Source organism: Lampetra planeri, chromosome 26 (assembly GCF_965212315.1).
Source record: "Lampetra planeri chromosome 26, kcLamPlan1.2.h2, whole genome shotgun sequence".
Lineage (NCBI taxonomy): Eukaryota > Metazoa > Chordata > Hyperoartia > Petromyzontiformes > Petromyzontidae > Lampetra > Lampetra planeri.
The window spans coordinates 8,403,495-8,425,334 of record NC_136132.1 but is presented as its reverse complement, the minus strand read 5'-3'; the positions used below and the strand labels follow the sequence as shown (position 1 = coordinate 8,425,334).

At 48.9% G+C, this 21,840-nt stretch overlaps 1 protein-coding gene across 2 annotated transcripts in view; it reads left to right on the top strand.

The window, feature by feature from the left end:
* Window positions 1–19,210, top strand: part of LOC144727654 (large neutral amino acids transporter small subunit 1-like) — a 58,858-nt gene extending 39,648 nt beyond the window's left edge. For both annotated transcript variants that reach the window (XM_078606633.1, XM_078606634.1), the window contains exons 4-11: window positions 3,797–3,902; window positions 9,152–9,196; window positions 10,481–10,604; window positions 11,711–11,814; window positions 11,951–12,047; window positions 13,373–13,522; window positions 14,863–15,040; window positions 17,721–19,210. In XM_078606633.1, coding sequence (XP_078462759.1) covers window positions 3,797–3,902; window positions 9,152–9,196; window positions 10,481–10,604; window positions 11,711–11,814; window positions 11,951–12,047; window positions 13,373–13,522; window positions 14,863–15,040; window positions 17,721–17,776 — 860 coding nt within the window. In that variant the 3' untranslated portion in view covers window positions 17,777–19,210. The remainder of the gene's footprint in view (window positions 1–3,796; window positions 3,903–9,151; window positions 9,197–10,480; window positions 10,605–11,710; window positions 11,815–11,950; window positions 12,048–13,372; window positions 13,523–14,862; window positions 15,041–17,720) is intronic.
* The last annotated feature ends 2,630 nt before the right edge of the window (window positions 19,211–21,840 follow it).

The window sequence follows — 21,840 nt, the reverse complement described above, 5'->3', positions numbered from 1 at the left end:
AGCCCGCCTCAGGCTTGTACGGGCAGAGTGGGGTGTGGCATTACAAAGCCACTTCGGTGAACGTGTGGCTAATTTCACGAGGGAATCGCGAACTCTGGTGGAGGATTAACATTCCATCCGCTGATCCCTTTATAATCTGCGCTATTAGGACACGGAGCATGTGATATGGACCTATGGCTGAATATTGAGGAATGTTCAGGCATTTTTGGACTTGTGTGTACAGTAAATGCATAACGGGTAAAGTTGCATCCCTGCAGTTGCCTTCTCATGCCAATGCTGGCAGAAGGGCCTTCTGGACAAATGTTTTGGAAGTGATGGGAGTACCCACACTGTATCCCACCACAGGTCACACGTGATCTGTGTGTTTTATATTCAGTATATAATAACGTGTCTATTCTGCACGTAATCGGTTGTCACTTGGGCAGTCCCGTTGGAACGTTATCACGTGCCGATCGGTTTGATCGTCACTCGGATTGAACTGGATTTTGCTTTCGATTTTGACGACGTTTGGATAATCGATTCTGTCGATAATTGTTTTCACAAACGCTACTTCCACCACACTAGGTGAGTCAGTTTGGTGAAGGTGGGAGCCCTGGAACCGGTTCGGATTTCGCTCATCACCGTTGTTATCCATGGCCGGGAGTCGAACTCAGGAAATCGGCGTTCCTAGCATGGTGTGCCATCGCTCTACCCACATTTACACCGTCCTGAGTCTCTCCCGCGCCGCAATTTGAGGGATGCCATCGGAGGCGCGCGAGGCACGTCGCTGCAGCAATGCTGCGTACCGCGACCTCCTGACCCTGCTCCGGCAATGCCCGTAGGTAGGCTTGTAGTGGGGATGATGAGTGGTGATTAAATCCATTCGCGGCTCTGCTCTCATGTGACCAGGCACATAAGTGAAATGTCTTGACTCGGTTGTGGGTGCCACATTTTGCTTAGTCCAGCAAGTTTGAAAGAGTTCTAAGTCTGTCGCCACGCCGGTCAGTGAGGATCTGTGAAGGCTGGGCGGGGGGGGGGTGCCCTGGCCTTTTTTTCCGATGTCACTCGGCTCGGATTTGTCGCCAGCTTCATAGTGCAGCGCACTCGCCGCTGCGCCACCGCTCGCCAACAGAAACCCATAGACTCGCAAAGACCTACAGAATCGCACAGTCTAATACAAAGTCCATATGTATTGTTCCTTATGTGCAGTGCATTTTTCATTGCATTGGAGCTTCGGAACCTGTTCGATACTCGTGTGCGAGGTGCGATACTGGGTCTTAAACGATGATGATGATGATGACAATGACCGTTCATCATAAGGGTTCTCCAAGGGAGACCCATTGGGTATCAACGGAGTCCACGCACAGATGTGATAAAGCGGGGTCATTCGTCCAAGCGAGGCCTAGAACCACTTTTGCGATGAGACGTTTTAGTGGCAGTGTGAGGGGGTAGTAGGGGAGAGGGGGGGGGGGCCGTGGCAGCCCCTTGGCGTGAGCTCCCTTCCTGGAGTCGTTGATGCCTCTGCGTTATGCAACGACGGCGCGTTTGATGTGCACCCAGAGGAAGAAGCGAGGGGCCCCTCGAACAAACTCGCCAAGTGTTTGTCCCCCCCCCGCTGCTCCTCTTTCTTATGTAACCACATCCTCCCCCCCCCCCCCCCGCTACAATGCCGCCTCGAGCCCCGTAGGGGTCCATGGGACCCCAGTTGTGAAATCCCCGCTCGGGATGTTTTGCCCCCTGTTTTACCTTTCCCTGGATTTATTTTTGAATAGAATTTCTTCCGCCGCTGCGGGGGGGGGGAGGAAGGGCATTGTGTTGGATTTAGATAACGGCGGCAAGATAAACCTCGGTGCATTGTGCGGGCAAACGCGCGTGAACTTTCCATTGTAAATATCGGCGGCGCTAAAACATCAACGGAGGGCCCAGTGTCAAAGCGGGGTCGGCGCACACTCGACGTGCACGAGGCTCGTCGCGCCGACTGTGACCGCCGTCCGCGGGATCGCCCCTTCGCTTGCGACGGTGCGGTGCGTGACGCAGAGCCGTGCGCGCTTTCTCGCCGATGTTGTTGAATCGGGAGAGAACTCAGAGTGGCCAGGGGAGGTCTCGTTCATTTCCGGCAGTCGCATGCTAGGGCATTATCGTGGCCAGCAAAGGGCGATGATTGCTGCTCTGTGTGTACCGCATCATCCCAAGCGAGTACTTTGCGGGCAATGAATCAAAATTGTTAAATGGGCTCCCAAGACATCGGCACACAATGGCCAACTCTTGCGACTGATGTCGGGGGATCTTTCGCGTCCAGTCTTGAGCGGACGGCGTGTAGGATTTTAATGACTAGTAGTGCCACAGCATCGCAGAGATAACCAAGGGCGGCTGCCAGATTCAAACCGCAAACCCCTGCAACAAGCAGCGAATGCACCACTGTTGGGTTGTGTAGCCTCACCAGGGATAACGAGGATGCCTTAACCATCGAACAAAGTCGGTTACTGCATTGCTCACTTTCGGTCGTGCTTCTGTGGCCGTCTGGAACGCTCTTCCTTCCGATATTAGGATAGCCGCTGGAGCTATGCACTTTAAAATCTAAATTGGAAACTAATTTCTTTCGAACTTTTGTGATTAGTTTGTTGTCTTTCGATTTAAAGCTTTCGTGACTGCAGGGATTCATCTTCTTGGTTCTTTCGGTAAAGTCACGTAGAAGGGAAGTAATAAAATAATAAAAATAAAACATAATAAAACAATTCTCACGACGTGCACCACAACGCAAGCAGCCGTCCTCAGGCCTGAGGACGTCTGCTTGCGTTGTGGCCGAAACGTCGTGAGAATTGTTTTATTATGTTTTATTTTTATTATTTTATTACTTCCCTTCTACGTGACTTTACCGAAAGAACCAAGAAGATAGTTTGTTGTCCTTCGCCTGCACCTCTGATTAGCACGGCTGACTACATAAGGAGCGAAAGAAGTTCAACATACATACATCGGTTGACGGCCAATGATGAGCCGTGTTACGTGTACTGTACACGCACAGGCCCTTTAGGTCATGTGAGGATGTTATTTTTTGTGGTCTCACTGACCTATTGAGGGGGGGGGGGAGTTTGCCTGGTCATTGAGCCTTGGGGTCAGGCGACTGGAGATCGCGTGACATTTTTCCCCGAAGCGCGCCCCGCTGTGCGTCCTGAGCTTGACCACATGACCCACGGTCGTAGTCTTGCACGCTACCTTTCAACAAAAGGAAACATGTTTTTGCGCTCTTTCCTGTACGGCGAGCTACAGACAGACGGCCACGCGGGCCGAGGGACGGTCAGCCACTGGAGAGGCCTAGCGGGTCCAAGAGGGGGCCAGTTTGCAACTGGGGACGAAAAATGTATACACAAGTGTTTGTTGAAATTTGTGTACACTGTGCAATAAGCATTGTTGTGATCGCACAGACTGGTTCCAGCCATCATAATGTGGAGTTTCCGCCAGTGGCTCTGGTCCAGCAGTGGAGATGAGCACTACCTCATGGTCGCTTGAGCATGAGACACTTTGACATCTCTCTTTTTGTTGCTCTACACTATAATTGTTATTATTATTATTTACGGCCCTTTGTCAAGCCATGAGTGGAGGAAAGCCTCCCCATGTAATCTGAATCACGGGGGATGTTTTACCATACTTCACCACGCCGGTCAATGCGGGTTGGCGAAGGCTGAATAGCTGACCGCAGTTACTCAGGCCTACGCGGCACTCAAGCCTCCTCCGCCGCGCCCCACAGGAGGAGCTCTGCTCACCAACTTACCCGTGCCGCCGCTGTCTCTTCCCACACCCCGATATTTGTGTCCTGCAGGTGACATCCCCTACCTGGAGTCGGAGAGCGTGTTTGACGGAACAAAAACGGACGTGGGCAGCATCGTGCTGGCTCTCTACAGCGGCCTCTTCGCTTACGGAGGATGGTGAGAGCCACAGTCACTATCCATGCATCGTCCATCATCGCCATCATCACCTGCAGCCATGATCAATACACTGATGGGTGAGAGCCTCCCCAAGCAGTCACTATCTCCCACAATTCTGCGATGTGCTAATCCGCCCAGCGCCTGCTGCGTACAAGAACTGATTTCATCGCTTCATCTCCTTGGGGGGCGTCCTTACGCTGTCGGCTAGGGGGTAATGGGGAGGAGGATGTGGGACCAAGATCAAACAAAGATCCGCGCAATGCAAAACAAGTGTACATTAGGCTAAGACAACAGTCATCATTCTTAATGTACGTAGAATAGGATGAGGATGGCGAATGTCTTCTCTGTTGTTTATTGGTTATCGGTCTGCCTGCAAAACGGCGTTTGTGGTCCATGACCTTCGACAAGCGAGGAGCAGCTAATGGATTGAACCAGCACGCACCTGGGCAGCACGAATGAGCACGTTTGACCTGCGATCCGGATAATCTGCCCATGGATGAACGAGGGAAGCGCTCGGATGTCTGATATTTGGGCAATCGAATACTCGACGGATCATCAATTCGAATACTCGACTGGTTGGATAACACGGACGGGGTTGGGGGGAAAAAAACTAATCTCAAATCTGTTGTCAAGTGCACCTCTGGACGGGATCCCTCCACGTTCCACTTATTCCGGCTCAGAGGAGTCATTTTCACGATGATGATGATGATGATTATCGCGGTGTCAGTTTTCCACCGCAAATTGATCATTGTGTTTCACGTTACAATTGTACATTTGTTCGCTTTGTTGTACTTCCAGTACCGATAGAGATCACCTTTTAAAGGTCTTGAAATGCAGTTTGCTCGGCAAAAGCCTGCCACGAGTCTTCTAATCATTGCGAATTTATAATCTACAACGCTTATAAACACTTGTGTTGTACGATGCACGATAGAAAAATAAATAAATCCATGATGAACATGATGATATCATGTAATGCTCATGCCTTAAAATGCTCCCAAAGCCATTTTGCAAAATACTAATTTAATCGGCAATGACTAGTTAATTAGAAGGTTAATTATTGCACTTATGGTATTCCATTAATATTTCTTTGGAAAATAAAATTAGATAAAAAAAAGAATGAGCAACGATGAAATCACGAGACAACGGTATTTTGTCAAACGGATGACACAAATATCACGGACCTTACTTTATACGGCACGTATATATCACCGTACCCCGGCAACACCGCTGACGCGCAATGTGCATCGTGTGCTTGTTTTACACGCAGTCACAAACATGTCTTGTGCGGCACGTGTCCAGCGGGCGCACACAAGCGGGCACACAGCAGCGGGCACACGGAATCCGCCGCCAAGCGTTCCCATGATGCGTCATCGCGTGGCTGGCAGCGTCTCCCGCTCGCTCCGTTTCACGACAGTGCTCCCTTTGTACTCACGGCGGCGGCTGCATTGTGTTTCGAGCGTTCGTCACCAAGCGGACGAATCTTTAAGCATGCGTGAAATCGTTCGTGATGGCTCTTCTGCTCGCGCTCGTTTAATCTGCGGACGAGGTGACGCGACGGAGAGCCCAGCCGCCGTGCCGCTATTGCTGCGCTCGCGCGTTTTCTCATTCACGCGTGCGCCGCCGGTGTTGTGTTAGCGTTGCGCCCGGCACTCTGCCAGATGCGCGTCCTCATTAAGCCGTCGGGAATCAACCGTTGAGCGAGCGGCCCGGGCCTAATCGTATTGTTTTAAAACGGCGTTGTGTCTCCATACTTGATCAAATGCTGGGGCGGCGGTGAGCTACCGATGAAAAACAAGCCACACAGTATTGCGGTTGTGGCCATGCAGCCTAAAGCCACGGACCACACAGTTCACCACTGTAGTCTGCGCTAATTTTAACGGAGGAGGAACAACAAAACAACATGAACTCTCACCTGAAGCCCTCTCGTCGTGGCCAGCGGCAGAACTCGACATCAGCAATTTAGCTGCTGAAGATATTCCTGACATACGCAAGACTAGAGCTGGTGAAAATTCCACATTCCCATGGTAGAGGCGATTCTTTCCATAGCAAAACCACTGCTGCCTATGCCACCAAGTGGCACACATTTTATTGACCCCCGGTCTGATGAGTCGACGTGCAACTTGTAAATTATCTCGCGACTTTCCGATGGTGAGCCAAGTGCTTTTATAACCACTTGGAATTTAACCATTACATTATTATTTCTTTAGAACTCCTCGCCGAGTTTCCAATACTTTTTATTTTTTTATTTTTTCCAGAGGTTCATTGGAAACGAGAGAAACCCGCGCGCGCATTGCAAGGGCTGTGGAATGAGTCGTGAACCCGTTTGCTCGACTGCCATCTGGCCATTTTGCCTCCCAGCCACGGTCGGAATGCCACAACCCACGGGGAAGTTGTAACAAGATCCTCGCACTGCAAACCAACCTTTCTGAGGGGAGATCCATAGAGCGTGCGTTTTGGGAGGCCGTTTCATTCTCCCACAACGCATACGACTACACGCACGGTCTTCCGTGATAAAATTTTTATTTATTTACATTTTTTGTAATAGTATATTGTTGTGTTGTCTCTTAAACTGTTTATTTCTAAATATGTTATTGTCAGTTTTAACGTCAAGGTTAGAAAAAAATATTCTGCTTAATTTTTCCCAATCTTGGCCAGCTGGCTCAACAACTTAATAAACAACAAACCGTACCATTCGATGGCTGCCTCATCCCCTTCTCCCAGCCCTTTTCGAACTTTCTCTTCACCTCCTCCATCCTCCACCAATCGCCTTCGCTTCCCTAACGACGCCTCATTTACATCTTCCCCCCCCCCACCCCGGGCTGTATCAAATCACTTCCTCTGCCTGCCAATCCAATACGAGTGTTTCACAACCCTCCGATCAGATTGCATGCTTGACACATCAGCGCCCCCATGTGACAGCTCGTCAGTGGGAAGCGACGACCTCAACTTTAATCCACAAAGCCATTCTGCTCGGGCGGGCGGTGTGAATGTTCATGATCTACTTGTCACAGGGCTTGCCTCTTGGCGTTCCTTACATTTGCGAGGATCGCCCCATCCAGAAGTATTTCCATACCGCACGGAATTCGTGCCCCAGACAATGCTTTAAATGTTGATGTGGGCTGCGTTAAAATTTTCGATTTCATTCTTCACCTGAAGACGGCTGCTTGCGTTGTAGCCGAAACGTCGTGAGAATTATTTGATTTTATTATGTTTTCTTTTTATTATTTTATTACTTCCCTTCTACGTGACTTTACCGAAAGAACCAAGAAGATGCGTTAAAATTGTTTTAAAGTAGCCGTGAATTTATGGCCACCTTGGGAAATATTTAGACCAACCGTGCCCTCATGTTGTGACAGGGTTTGTTACTGTCTAGAAATGTTTAACCGAGGCGGTTGCCTTGATGTGTATCTATCTCTGTTATTGAAAACAGAATATGATTTGTATTATGAGCCGCTCACTTAAATTGATGAATGCCTAGCGGCACGAGTGAAAGTAGTGTGACAGTGCGAGCGGGGAAAACATCATCACTTCAGTTACTGGATCGGCCACATTCCACAGACGACTTCACCAGTCCTAAATCCATCTCTCTCTCTGGCTTTTATCTTCTCGTGATCCCACCTCTGTGGCTGTGGCTTTGGGAAGTTACTTCCTTTCACACCCTGGGCTGAAATGACAAAGGGACAACCGGATGTCCCCCCGACCGGCGCGTGTCAACGTGCGTTCAGCGAAGTGCAGCTCAAATTGCCCGTCCCAATTCGGCGAATCGTTTCGCTTTTGTGTTCGATCGTCATAACGCGGTCCAGAACAACAGTTTCACTTTGTATGCATTAGTTGTCATTTACTGCAAATTGTGACTGATAGTTTTTTTTATTCCATATGTCTTTGCTAAAAGATTCGCTGACACGTGGCTTAAATGTGTAAACCGCTGAAGGAAGAGTCCACAAAGGCAGCTGTGTCCTTGGGAGGGTTCGTGAGCTTGGCTCATGAACGTTGTCTTACAGATGTTGCACCAAAGATGGTCGTCGTGAATGCCTCGCGGAACAAACGCCGAAAATGACATGAACGCAAGAGATGCATTCTGGGAATTTATGCCGAGAGGCAAAGAGTAACGCATGGATCGGAGAACAAAGTGAAGTGAGAGACAAACTATTGACTGTTGAGCAAAATGGACTTGGACAGGGTGCACGTCCCTGAAAGGGCGATGGTTATTGGTCAAGATTAATGATGGAATAGTAGCCACAGAAAGGAAACGCACCTGAAATACTAAGGTCCAGCACGGAGATGGAGGGATGAAATCAGATTGGGTGCAAGAGCTAGTTGTTGTGTCGCAAGAACGTGAGACATGGTGGTGACTTGGGGAGGCCTTCATCCAGCAGTGGCTAGATCGTGGCTGATGAGCTATAGGAAGCAATTGCCTTGAGTGAGATGAGCTATACTGAAGGATGGCGGTACGGACTCGTGAGTAACGTTGACGATGGTTTTTATATGGGATGGACGATCGCGTTCCTCAAGCTACTGTGCAAGTTCAGTGCCTCCCCAGGAAGAACTTATCGCGTACAGTTTGCAGTCGTTTTTAACCCCAGGTATAAAAATTCCTTTCGACTAACAGTTTTCAATGAAATGACAATTAAACACAGTTGACGTGGAAATGTGTAATGATTTATCTTTTGTTGGGAAAAACTATGGTGAATGTTAATAGGCTGTGTTCTGGTTAAATATAGGGCGTTAATTTGTCTTTGCATCTGAATGTATGTGTGGTTAATCTCGGATAACCTATAGTCGGTCTCTCCCGTGAGCTCCAACAAACCAGCCGTCGACACTTCACGTGGCTTCAAAATGCACCATGGGGTGTGGTGACATCACCGCCACTCAATGTGAATGGCAGCTTTTATTGTTAGAGTATTATAACCACCCAGAAACGTGCATGAACGCTCGTTAATTGTCTGTAACCATCTTAATATATAGGGGACTGCAGAGCTTGAGGAAATGTTGGTACAGGCTCGCTTGCATGCCTGCTGACCTCCCAGCTCTTCTGTGGTTCCTCGGCGACTGTGAGGTGCAGTCTGCATGAACGAAAGACTCCGCGCTATGAAACTAAACGTGATCGTCAACATTACTATACCCTGTTGTTTGCGTGTAACGTGATCGTCAACAGTATCATATCGTGTTGTTTGCATTTGTGAGTGGCCAGCTAGCCTGGTGCATCGATCACCGCACTTACCACGTGGTGGCGTGTGTTTCCTCTCTAGGAATTACTTGAATTTTGTCACCGAAGAGATGATTGAGCCCTTCAAGTAAGTGGGCGCTATCCACGTTCCGCCAACACAACAGGCTTCCGTCGATACCCAAGCCGATGGAGCTTTTTAAAAACTCTTTGACTTGCCAACTGATATCGTGCACCGCATCGTAGCTTGATCGAAATATCGACAGATGGAACTCAATTGTCAGGCTGTCTGCTCTCATGAATGTTAATTGCTCAACTATCGGCTGCTGTCGTCTCATCGGCGAGGCCGTATCTATGACCATGGTCTAGCATGTTCAGCCCGTGCCTGTGTTTAACCAACACCTTGCAGCGCATAACTCGTAACTTCCTCTCTTCCGCGTTCTCTTTGCTCTGCTCGTCTGTGGAACTCCCTCCCATTGTGTCCTCGAGTTCATGTTGTAAGGTAAAGAAAGGTAATGCCCTTGAGCGTACTCGATTGCGCCACTGATAGCAAAAGGGCCTCCGCTAGAGGGAGGTCTCGAGGCTATTTAGGCCCACTCGTCAACTGAGGTGGGAGCATGCATGTTTATTAAACTTCTTTCGCACCGTACGTAGCCAACCGTGCCGATCGGAGGTATCATTTCTGGTTGTGTCGCTTCTGAAAAAGAGCTATACAGCTCGGTGGGCCTTACCAGGTAAATAAAAATAGTGGTGGGAGTACACACACTTTACCCCACCACATGCGACCTGCCGATAGACAAACTCCAGTTGTACCCATTTTTAGAGCTGGGTCGACAGTGGCGAGGTTTTTTGCGAAAGTTCCACCGTTGTTTCAACTAACACACGTTGCTAAAAATGTAACCGGCAACCTCTGGATTGCAGATCCAGGTTTTAAAGCCCCGAGTGCGATGCATTGCCATAGTAACGCACCACTTTAGACAATCGCTGTAGCTCTCCCCTCTCCTGGAGCTGTGAGATGTTCTTCTTCCCATGGCTATGGGCCGCGGTGGCGAGATGTTAACTACGTCGCCTGGTATACAGGAGGTCGTGGGTTCGATCCCGACCCTATTTGGAGTTTGCATGTCTCCTCTCCTCGTGGTCGCGTGGATTGTTCTCCGGGTCCTCCGGTTTTTCCCTCCACATCTTGAGTCAACGTGCGTTTTGGGGTATTTGGCTGCTATAAATTTCCACGTGATGATGATAAGTCACTTTGTTGAGCCATCATTTTGTCGCCAGGTCGCTTCTGACAAACAGCTCGGTGGGTCTTACCTAAATAAAAATAGTTTAGTTTATGTTGTGGCTTACAGGTGGCGAGCCGAGGTCACCACCCCCTCGGTTTCCCTGACGACTCGTGTGCCCCCCCCCTCCCACACAGAAACCTTCCCCGAGCCATCATCATCTCGCTGCCCATCGTCACCATCGTCTACGTGCTCACCAACCTGGCGTACTTCACCACGCTGTCCCCTCAGAGCATGCTGGAGTCCGAGGCCGTCGCAGTGGTGAGCCCGTTTAACCAGCTGGCCCGTTTCTGTTACTTTCTCCCCCACCCCCCCCCCCCCATATATACACACAAACACACGTGTGTACGTACGGACGGCGCTTTGGTCAATCCACTGCTGGATGTGGTTCTCCCGGTCCCCAGTACGTGCCATGGGGTATTTGACCGTACACCGATTGGTGCGAGTTCGTGAAGATGGGGAGCGTAGAAGTACAGTACAGCAATTTATTTTTGCTGCAACCCTGCCCCCTGCTGCTCTCGGTGTAGGCCCGCAGCAGTCTGCAACCGCCTATATTTATTCATCTTGAATTCCCATTCTTCGAGCACTTTCCTGTGCGCAGAGTCGCCCCCGGCTGCAACAGCCACAGCTCCTGAGAGTCTCGCTTCTCCGTCAAACCTTTTTTATATGTGGGGTGTTCACTGTGTTAATGAATACTGAATAACAAGATTATTCAGGTGTTTTGTCAATCCACTGCTGGATGGATGACCTCCAACAATCGTGTAATCCATCCGAGTTGGAGGGAGGGCTCAGGACTGGTTCAGATATCACTCGCCGCTGATGTTCGTCTTGGCCAAGAATCAAACTCGGGTGGGCCGGGTTCACTGTGTAGTGTGCTAACCACTGCACGTGGAACTTATAGCTATAAGGTCTGTCCGTCTATTGACACGATTTTATTTGGCCATGATAGGTAGGAGGACTACCTTCGTTTAATTCATACTGTAAAGTATTGCGATGCCCTCTTTAGTGGGGGCGAGTTTTTACTCGCAAAATAATTTGAATGAATGAATGATGTGTCATCGGTACTTGCTTAAATCTTGAGTCGCATTAATCCAGCACTGTGGAGGCAGCGAGGGTTGGTGGATGACCGCACAGATGTTGTTGTGAAACGCCCTTCCTGTGGGCGTCAAGGAGGTGTGCCATCTACTGGTTCTCCAGGATAAGTCGATACAGCAAGTGGACTAAACGCCATAATTTTTCATCCGTTTGGGGATAGTGTTATATGTATGTATGTTGATCTTCTTTCGCATCGTACGTAGCCAACCGTGCTGATCTGTGTTTCTGTGATTCGCAATGGCGCCGTGCTGATTGGTTCTCTGCGTGCCCAGGACTTTGGGAACTATCACCTGGGTGTGATGTCCTGGATCATTCCCGTGTTCGTCAGCCTTTCCTGCTTCGGCTCCGTCAATGGGTCCCTCTTCACCTCCTCCAGGTGCAACAGACCCCCCCCCTAATGCCAGTGTTACAATAAATAAAATAACCCTATGCGTCCTGGCGTTTGGGCCACCCTCTACATCTGAACCGCCGTGTCTGTGTCTGCCCGCCGTTCGCTGTGCCGTGCCATGCAGGTTGTTCTTCGTGGGCGCTCGGGAAGGGCACCTGCCCAACTTGCTCTCGATGATCCACCGGCGCCTCTTCACTCCGGTGCCTTCCCTCCTCTTCACGGTACCTGCAGCACCCTCCACACTCCTTAGAACAAAGATTCACCCCTCCCCCCGACTCCTGTATAATCTTATCAGAACTGTTGGGGAAAGTGCTGTTAGCGGGCGCCTATGAAGGCCGGTACAGCACACGTGGGGGAGAGTGGCCAGCACCACGCCCGGCCTCCTCCATCTCCCCAGTGGCGATGTTTACTACACTCCGAACCAGTTACTTATTTCACGCCGAGTTGACCTAGGGGAGGCCCTATGCACTTTCCTTCCAGCATCTCACTCACTCATCCATCCACCCACCCACCCATTCACCCACCAGCAATCTCGACCATTCACCATCCACCAGAAAATTACTCACCAACTTACCTACTCGCCCACCTACCCACCAATGTCTCAACCATTCACCCACACACCAGCATCTCATATTCACTCATGTACTCAGCCACCCAAACACGACGAATGGGACGATACCTGTTTTTCTACTGCACAACCGAGCCAAGCCGGGACCGTGCCGAGACCAAGCCCGGCATGACTCGGGAGGCGCCAGATTGTTTTTCCATTGTGCAACGTGAGCCGTGCCGCTGACGTCATACGCAGCAAACGCACGGCGAACAAGGGGTTCACCCTGCCCTCTGGCGCTGCTCGACTCCGAGCCAGATTTAGTTGCGAGGCCAGAGTTGCACGGTCTGGTTCTGACTCGGCTCAGCAGATGGCCAGTGGGAAAACCCCATGATAGGTACATGCGACGCACGCGCCAGTGTGATTCGCATCTGCCGGTGGAAAAAGGGAGCGTTATCCGGCTGTGTTTAGAACAGGCAGGGCCGTATTATCCAATAGGCACTGTGCCTACGCCAATTATTCAATAGGCACAATAGGCCTGTTAGGCACAAATATGCCTATTACCCAATAGGCACTGTGCCTAGGTCCTACGGAAACTAAAGAGCCTACAATAAAAACATGTAACCAATATATCTTCTTGAATAAATATATTTATATAGCAAGGATAGGCACAGTGTTTCAAATTAAATCTGCTTTTCTGCGGCACACAGCATGCTCCCACCGAATTAGGGCACAGCAGACTAAATACTGAACGTATCGGTAACGACATCTGTGTAGCGGCTGGACGAAGTACGCTTGAAACAAGCGAGGGACGGCGGCTTTAGTAACATGGGCAGTACCAACTGTACAAAGTTATCACTGAAGGCCTACAAAACAGAAATGCTGAGAGCCTTACAATGACCTTAATCCGGCCCTGAGAACAGGTGGGCAAACGCACTCCGTGGAAAACCCCAAGTCGCTCATACCCACCCACCCGCCCTCCACTCCCGCTTCCCCCAGTGCCTCATGACGCTGCTCTACGCCATCTCGGATGACATCTTCTCCGTCATCAACTTCTTCAGCTTCTTCAACTGGCTGTGCATCGCCATGGCCATCTGCGGCATGATGTGGCTGCGCTACAAGGAGCCGCTGAGACCTAGGCCCATCAAGGTGAGCGACTCCACCGTACCGCTTCGCACCGCGATTTCGGTTTCCTATAACTGGGCAATAGTACCATTGGTACCTCATTTGCCAGTAAAAAATATAATTGTTTTTTTACCCTTTTATCTGGCAACAAAACTGACACCTTTTTTTACAAGGAGTCATGTTTGCATAGGTAAAAAACCAATTATCATATTTTTTACTGGCAAATAAGGTTCCAATGGTGTAAATGCTTACCCTGAGCTCTCATACTCTGATGGTGCATTGTCTTTGAGTTGTGCGCCTTTTGGCGTCATGTGGTCCAACACCATGTGAGACTAGGCTCTAAGGAAAGCTGTCTCGGGTGTGGACCAATCAACTTTAAGGACAGTGCATACATTATCAGACTTTTATGTTTTTTGTTTGCATTATGACTGCAGGTATTGTGGTCTATGCAAACATGACTCCTTGTAAAAAAGGTGTCAGTTTTGTTGCCAGATAAAAGGGTAAAAAAACAATTATGGGCAATTGTATTTCACATGTTTAATAATGCATTGTTGTAAGTGTTGTTGAACTGCAGTTCACTCAGCCTGCTGTAAATGAATATAATCGTGGCAACTTTACAATCTATAATTCTTTTAATGTCTCTGGCCATGATGATGTTGTATGACCGCTATGTCGTCTGTGACGCCGGTAACGTTTTGCAAAGCATCGACTTGGGTAATGGCTATGTATTTAGAACAGTTAATTCTCGTGCTTGTTATTTCATGATGTAATTTTGGGGAAATAGCACGTACATAAACGTGTGATGTTAATCACAGATTTTATATTTTGCACTCGGACATTACGATTATCGTGGACTTTGTCTCGTACGATATATCGTGGAGAATCTCCACATCGTGGTACTACCCTGTCGTGCAGCGTCTTGGGTGCGGGGTTTGTAGCTCACGCAGAGATGCAGCCTGCGTGGCACAAGATAAAGATCCCCCGTATAGCCTTCACAGGCTCTAGGGACAAGTTCTGTTAGCGAGTAGCACCTGTGAAGGCCCGGCACGGCCCCACAGGGTGGGTAGCCAACACCACGCCCGGCCTCTACCTAGTGGCGATGTTTACACACCGCACCAGATACTCATTAGAGGCCGAGTCGACCTAGGGGAGGCCCAAGACCGCTTCATATAATCGTGAGCAGGAATTGAAATCGGGTCGCTCCCCACTGCCGCAGCCTGCGTGAGGCCTCCCCTCACGCATGCAGCTCAACAAGGCAGCTGCAGGAGGCAGTTCAGCAAGTAGGTTCACGGTTTCCTCCATCCCAATCGATTTGTCCTCTCAACTCTATCTGTGCCCCCCCTCCCCCCCCCGTGGCGTGGCAGGTGAACATCCTGCTGCCGATCTCGTTCGTGCTGGCGTGCATCTTCCTCATCGTCGTGTCCGTGGTGGTGACGCCGGTCGAGTGCGGCATCGGCCTCGGCATCATCCTCACCGGGATCCCCGTCTACTTCGTGGGCGTGCGGTGGCAGAACAAGCCGCCGTCGCTGCTCAACCTCATCAGTGCGTGGCCTCCCCCCCCCCCCCTCACCAGTCACGGGGGGCACCAGCAGCTGCCACACCCACGGGGCCATGGGAGATCCGTCTTGCTTGCCCTACGATTGCGCTTGTTGAGCCATGGAAGCCTCTCCGAGTCTCAAGACTCGTTTGCACAGAGCGTCCTGTCAAGTTGTTCGCAGTAGGGGGGGGGGGGGGCAACATGGCTGCTGCTGCTGCTTGTGATCCCAATGGACGCCACGGTGACGAGACATTAACTACCTTGCCTGGTGTACAGGATGTCGTGGTTTTCGATTCCGCCCCTGACGCCCGCTGTATATTTGCAGCTTGCATGTTCTCTTTTCTTGTGGTCGCGTGGATTTTTCTCCGGGTCCTCCGGTTTTTCCCTCATTTAGAAACACGCGTTTAAGAGTGTCTGGCTGCTATACATTTCCACCGGATGAGCCACTTCATTGGGCTCTCATTTGTGGGTCGGGTCGCTTCTGAAAAAGAGCTATTTCACTCAGTGGGTCTGACCTGGTGAAATAGAAATACATTTTGATTTAAAGCTTTCGTGACTGCAGGGATTTCATCTTCTTGGTTCTTTCGGTAAAGTCACGTAGAATGGAAATAATAAAATAATTAAAAAATGTGTTATTATTTTATTATGTTTTATTTTTATTATTTTATTATTTCCATTCTACATGACTTTACCGAAAGAACCAAGAAGATGAAATAGAAATAGTTTAGTTTTAATACTCTGGTTCTTTCGGTAAAGTCACGTGGAAAGAAAATAAATTAAATAATAATAGAATACGACGTTTCGATTGCAACACAAGCAACCATCATCAGGTAAGAATGAATGAGAAAACAAACATAGTAAACTTAGAAATAGCAATCTTTGGAAGAACGTAATCAAGCAGGTAGGGTGTTGACTGTTGTTAGACGGACTCTGTGTTGTATTGCATTATATTTCTAAGTTTACTATGTTTTCTCATTCATTCTTACCTGATGATGGTTGCTTGTGTTGCAATCGAAACGTCGTATTCTCTATGGGAACCTCATTTGCCAGTAAAAATATGATAATTGGTTCTTTACCCTTCTATCTGGCAACAAAACTGACACCTTTTTACAAGGAGTCATGTTTGCATAGACCGCAATACCTGCAGTCATAATACAAACAAAAGAACATAACTCTGATACTGTGCACTGTCCTTAAAGTTGATTGATCCACACCCGAGACAGCTTTACTTAGAGCCTAGTCTCATATGGGTTGGACCAGATGACGCCAAAAGGCGCACAACTCAAAGACAATGCAACTCAAAGACAATGCACCATCAGAGTATCAGTTTTGTTGCCAGATAGAAGGGTAAAGAACCAATTATCATATTTTTACTGGCAAATGAGGTTCCCATAGTGTAGATGCTTGCCCCGAGCTCTCATACTCTGATGGTGCATTGTCTTTGAGTTGTGCGCCTTTTGGCGTCATCTGGTCCAACCCATATGAGACTAGGCTCTAAGGAAAGCTGTCTCGGGTGTGGATCAATCAACTTTAAGGACAGTGCACATTATCAGAGTTATGTTCTTTTGTTTGTATTATGACTGCAGGTATTGCGGTCTATGCAAACATGACTCCTTGTAAAAAGGTGTCAGTTTTGTTGCCAGATAGAAGGGTAAAGAACCAATTATCACGTCGTATTCTATTATTATTTAATTTATTTTCTTTCTACGTGACTTTACCGAAAGAACCAAAGAGTAATTCCTGCAGTCACGAAAGCTTCGAATCTAGTTTTAATAGTTTAAGTTGTATGTATGTACGTTGAACTTCTTTCACTGTGCTAATCGGCCGTGATCCCAGTTGAGTAAATTGCAGGTAACTTCTAAGCATCTTCTTGGTTCTTTCGGTAAAGTCACGTAGAAGGGAAATAATATTATTTATCTACGTGACTTTACCGAAAGAACCAAGAAGATGAATCCCTGCAGTCACGAAAGCTTTAAATCGAAACTTCTAAGCAGTGAGGTGTTTGGCCGATGCTGGTTACATCCACTGTGTGTGTGTGTGTGCTGGGGAGCAGCGGCATAGCGGTTAGCGCGCTGCGCTACGAACTCGGCGACCCGAGTTTGATTCTCGCCCACGGCCAATATCGGTGACGATTATCTTTAACCGGTTCTGGGCCTCCCATAGGTCGACTCGCCCTCAAATGAGTACCTGGTGCGGTGTGTACAATCATCGCCACTGGGGAGACAAAGGTGGCCAGGGCGTGGTGCTGGCCACCCCAGCCCCTCGTGGGCCGTGTCGGCGTTCATAGCTGCACGCTAACAGCACTTTCCCCAACAGTATGTTAAGGCTATTCGGGGGATCTTTGTCTTTGTGTTAGCTGGGGGGGATGGCCAGCAGGGGGGGTGTGCAGCAGGGGGCCCTTGGGTTGGTGGGTGGGGTACAGCTCGAGGTTTTCCACTGGCTATTTACCGAGCCTGAAGAAGCTCCTAGCGCGTGGAGCGAAACGTCGGGCACCGTGCCGAAACAACCCGCGAAAGCACGGCGGAGAGATCTACCCGGCACAGCCACGAGGTCTCGCGCCATGCGTGGGAGGAGTTGTGTTTCGCCCGCTCTGTGGGAGACGAGATGAGTGGTGGGTTCGCTGTTGCAGTGCCACTGCTTCAAGATGAATGTGGTCACGAGCGGAGTGCTCCCTTTCTCTTGCAGGTTCCATGACGATCCTCTCGCAGAAGGTTCTGGAAGTGATCCCGCAAGAGTCGTGACCCTTCTTGCCCCAGCGATGCCGAAACCTCTCTACAGCAAAACCACATTCTCTACTGTGTTTGGGAGGGGGGGAGGGTCAGGGGGGGGTTGCCAATTTGTTACCAGACTTGATTTGGAAATGTTTTGCTCCTACACACTCATACAAACAGAAACGTCTGTGCCACACACTCCATCAAACATTTGCCGCTTATTAAGTTCTCTTAGCTGTCCATGTGAGAAAGTATTCGGCAGGAGGCCTTCGAAGCTCTGTTTTTCTTCGAGCCATATTACACGCCAACGTTACAAATCTCATCAACTCGTTCTTGTGGACACTTGTTTTTTTTTTAAACGACTAATTTATTACTGTACTTCATTCCCTTTTTTTTGCATTTACATCTCTAGTGTGTTTTTTGTGTGCCAGCAAAAGTCCTTAAGACACTGTTTACATAGAGTCGTGAAACGGAGACACCGCGAGTGTCGGTTCAGCCTCGACCACAATATTAATTCACGTGGGGAACAAGGAGAGCTCTTTCGCGTATTCCTAAAAGCCGAGTATTTTGCAGCAGCCGTTGCGCACAATTCGTCTCTCACAGCCAATGGTAGTTGCAGAAAAGCGCCCCCCCCGCCCACCCGCGTCCCAAAGCATTTACAAATATCGGGAAGTTTTGTCCTCGTTTCAAACTTTCCAGCCTCACCCTCGACTTGTCTGTTACGGGCACAGTCCAGAGGGGCTGGCTGCCTGCCTGGTGGGGAAGGGTCCGGCAGGTCCAACGTGAGCGAGAGAGAGAGAGCAGGAGGAGGGAGGCCGCCGCCGCTCACTGTGTGGGCAGTGCTAGTGGTGGAGTGGGCGTGGCTTCGTGAGTGGGCGGGGCTGGAAAGGGGCCGTCCAGGTCGCCTGCAGCAGCCGCCACGTGTCCTGGTTAAGCCCCACAGGAAGTTTGGTGGCCATGCGTAAGCAGAAAAGGGGTCCTGAAAAATTAGCAGCGTTTTATAACTTCGGCTGCCGTTGTACGTGGCTGTTGTCTCTGGAGTTCTTTTTTTCCTCTCTCCCCGTGCGTTTAAAAAGAAGGCTATTTTAAATGGCGACGTGAAAAGGCCGAAAAGTGTTTGTCCCATGAGTTTTTGTACACTTTAATGCATACACGTAAGGAAATGTGTCATTTGTAAAAGCAATTAATTTGTGATTGAAGTCATACTTTATTTAAAAGAGTTGTGGGCGGCATTACGAAAGACTGAGGCCGTTGATACTTTTAGAAAAGTGACATGTGCCATTGGGTGCAAACATTCCCAAAGGAGCTTGCATAACAACGACTGAACATCTATTAAAAAAGAGCTCATGGATTCCTCCGGTCTGAAGATTCTGACTATGGTGAAGTATGTTTAATGTGTGACCACATCCATTGTGCACGTTGACGAATGTACACATGAAACCGAATAAAACAATACACGTACGAGTCTCTTGCATACGTTTCTTTGAGAGCTAACACGATATATATTTTAATCAGGTCAAGCTGCAGCTCTGCAATTTCACACGCCAATGGCTCGATGGTATTTGGCCTACTCTTCCACACTGGCCAGAGTTTTCGTGGAAGAGGTGTGGGTACCCACACTTTGCCCCCACCACAATTGACCTGCCTGTCGATCGACTCCCTGCAATTTTTGATGCGTAATCAGTGAGGCCTTTTGGCTGAGCTCTGCTCGATGAAATGAACACGTATTTTACAATCCAAAGTCACACTGGAGAGAGATGTAATTATCCCTTGAACGGTGACCAACATCTGGGCCTCCCAATAGGTCGCGTCGGCCCTCGGCCATGGTTTGACTCGCACGCTCCGAGCTGTGAGTCAAACGCTCCCATCAAGTTTGCCACCTGGTTTCCCGGGTAGCTCTGATGACGGTGATACTTTAAACGGCGCGCATACTTTACTAATAAAAAAAAACACACATCACAACCCGATCTAGCCGGGTCGTGACATTGTTTCACACGCACGCGGCACGCATTGGCGGTTCTTCACACCCTGACGTGGCCTCGACTCATCATTCGCCGTGAACTGGAATGACCATTTCACGAGAGACAGAAATAGCAGAGGGCCAGTTTGAGACTGGTCCAAAGCTGAGCACTTCTGAGAGGGAGAAATGAGCTATTTCTCGTTCGCAGCGATCCGCCTCGGACACGGAATGTCTTCTCGCGTCGTGCTGGCAATGCTGGCTGTGTTTGTGTGTGTGTGAATGTTAATTCACCACGCCGGAATACCGATGTGTGCCATACCTCTCTCGAAACGCGAGCGTTTGAACCGACGCGGTATGAGATTCCATATCCGATAAGATGAACAATTTTGGAACATTGGGTACAACATTTTACGCGGTGGAATTCGTTGGAAGGCTGAATTTGGGAGCTGTTTCCATGCGGTGCTTGTATAAGTGTAATTGCCTCTTCTTTAGGCACACAAATAGACAATCTCGTGATTGTAGTCATTAGCACGACTTAATCTGGAAATGAATAGCTAAATCTGTAAATGATGAGCAAGTTCCATCATCGCAAAGTAACAGTGCAGGCTGCTGGAAAACCGTAGGTTTAAATCTACACACGACAGCACATTATGCAAAAACCATGAGCAGTTCATGAAGAAGTGCATTGTGGTCCTTTTTATCTTCGACCACGTGAAGGGTCGGGCGAAACCGGGCTGGGATTTTAATTCGCGATCCCTTGACTTTGAGAGCCCAAGCGATCTAACGCGACTGCACACAATTTAAATCATGAGGCAATAACACTACCAACACATATTTGTCACTCCGCATTAGAAATGCCAAAAAATTCGTCCCATCAGCTTTCTTGGAATGCACAATTTCAGCAACAAGGAAACACTGGACCGGTTCGACATCCAGTGTCTCATCAGCAGTCCGGCTCGCCTGAAACCAATGCTGGTGAACTGCCTAAATGTTTATAGGCAAGGACACTGTTAGATGTGGATCCTAGTTCGACGAAAACATGGAGAATACATAACACAAAATAATTTCCCAGAAGGCCATGTGGCTGATAGGATGTGTAAAAAATATATGTACTGTCTACGTGTCTTTTCATCACAATCATCAAATCATCAGCAGCATCTATCCATAAATCATCAGCGTCACACGCGGTTTTGTCGTCCGAGTTTCCGAACTCCCAACAACTGAAGTCGACAAGCGCAACTCTGGGCTGTCGCTTTGAAGTGCCCAGAACGACAATGACACTTTAGTTATACTCTTAGTTTCTTCGGTAAAGTCACGTAGGTCAAAAAATTGAATTAAAATTAATAAAAATAAAATAATAAAAATCACGACGTTTCGGAGGCAACATAAGTCTCCGTCATCAGGTGGGACCGTCACAGCCAAATTTGCTGTATCACTTGATAACGAAGACTTGTGTTGCCTCCGAAACGTCGTGATTTTTATTATTTTATTTTTATTAATTTTAATTTCATTTTTTTACCTACGTGACTTTACCGAAAAAACTAAGAATATGAATCCTTGCAGTCACGAAAGCTTCAAATCTAGAACTTTAGTTATAATAACACACACACAATGTTGTGCTTACAATGTACAAAGCTCCTCAGCCTTATGCAGACCACCAACTCAATAGAACTTGCATGTGTGCCCAGTTTGTCGTTTTGATAGACCACCAATTCCCCCCCCCCAAAAATGTAAAATGCGCCCAACGATAAAGCAGCAAGCAGTGCCACAAACGCAACTGTCGACCGGTTTCCTTCTGATCAGGGTTCATCAGCACAGTGCAATCTTCAATGTTCGCTGCTGGCTTATGCCTCTGCGAGCTCCCTATATGGAGAGGACATTACGCCTTTACTCGATGAGAGCCCCAGTAAGCACTTGCCTGAGCAGTCGCTCATTCGAGTCTGTCAACGAACGATGGCGCGCCGTGGACTCTGCGATCACCCCGCATGCCCCGGATGGTGGGGTGGGGGTCGAGTGACCTTTGCGGATGATGAATCCTGCTGGGGCAGCTCGAGGCGGAGCGAGGCCAACGAGGACACGGCCTCGTTTCACCAGTTCGACTCCAGCCCCGGCCAGCACGGCTGAGCGTGAATGC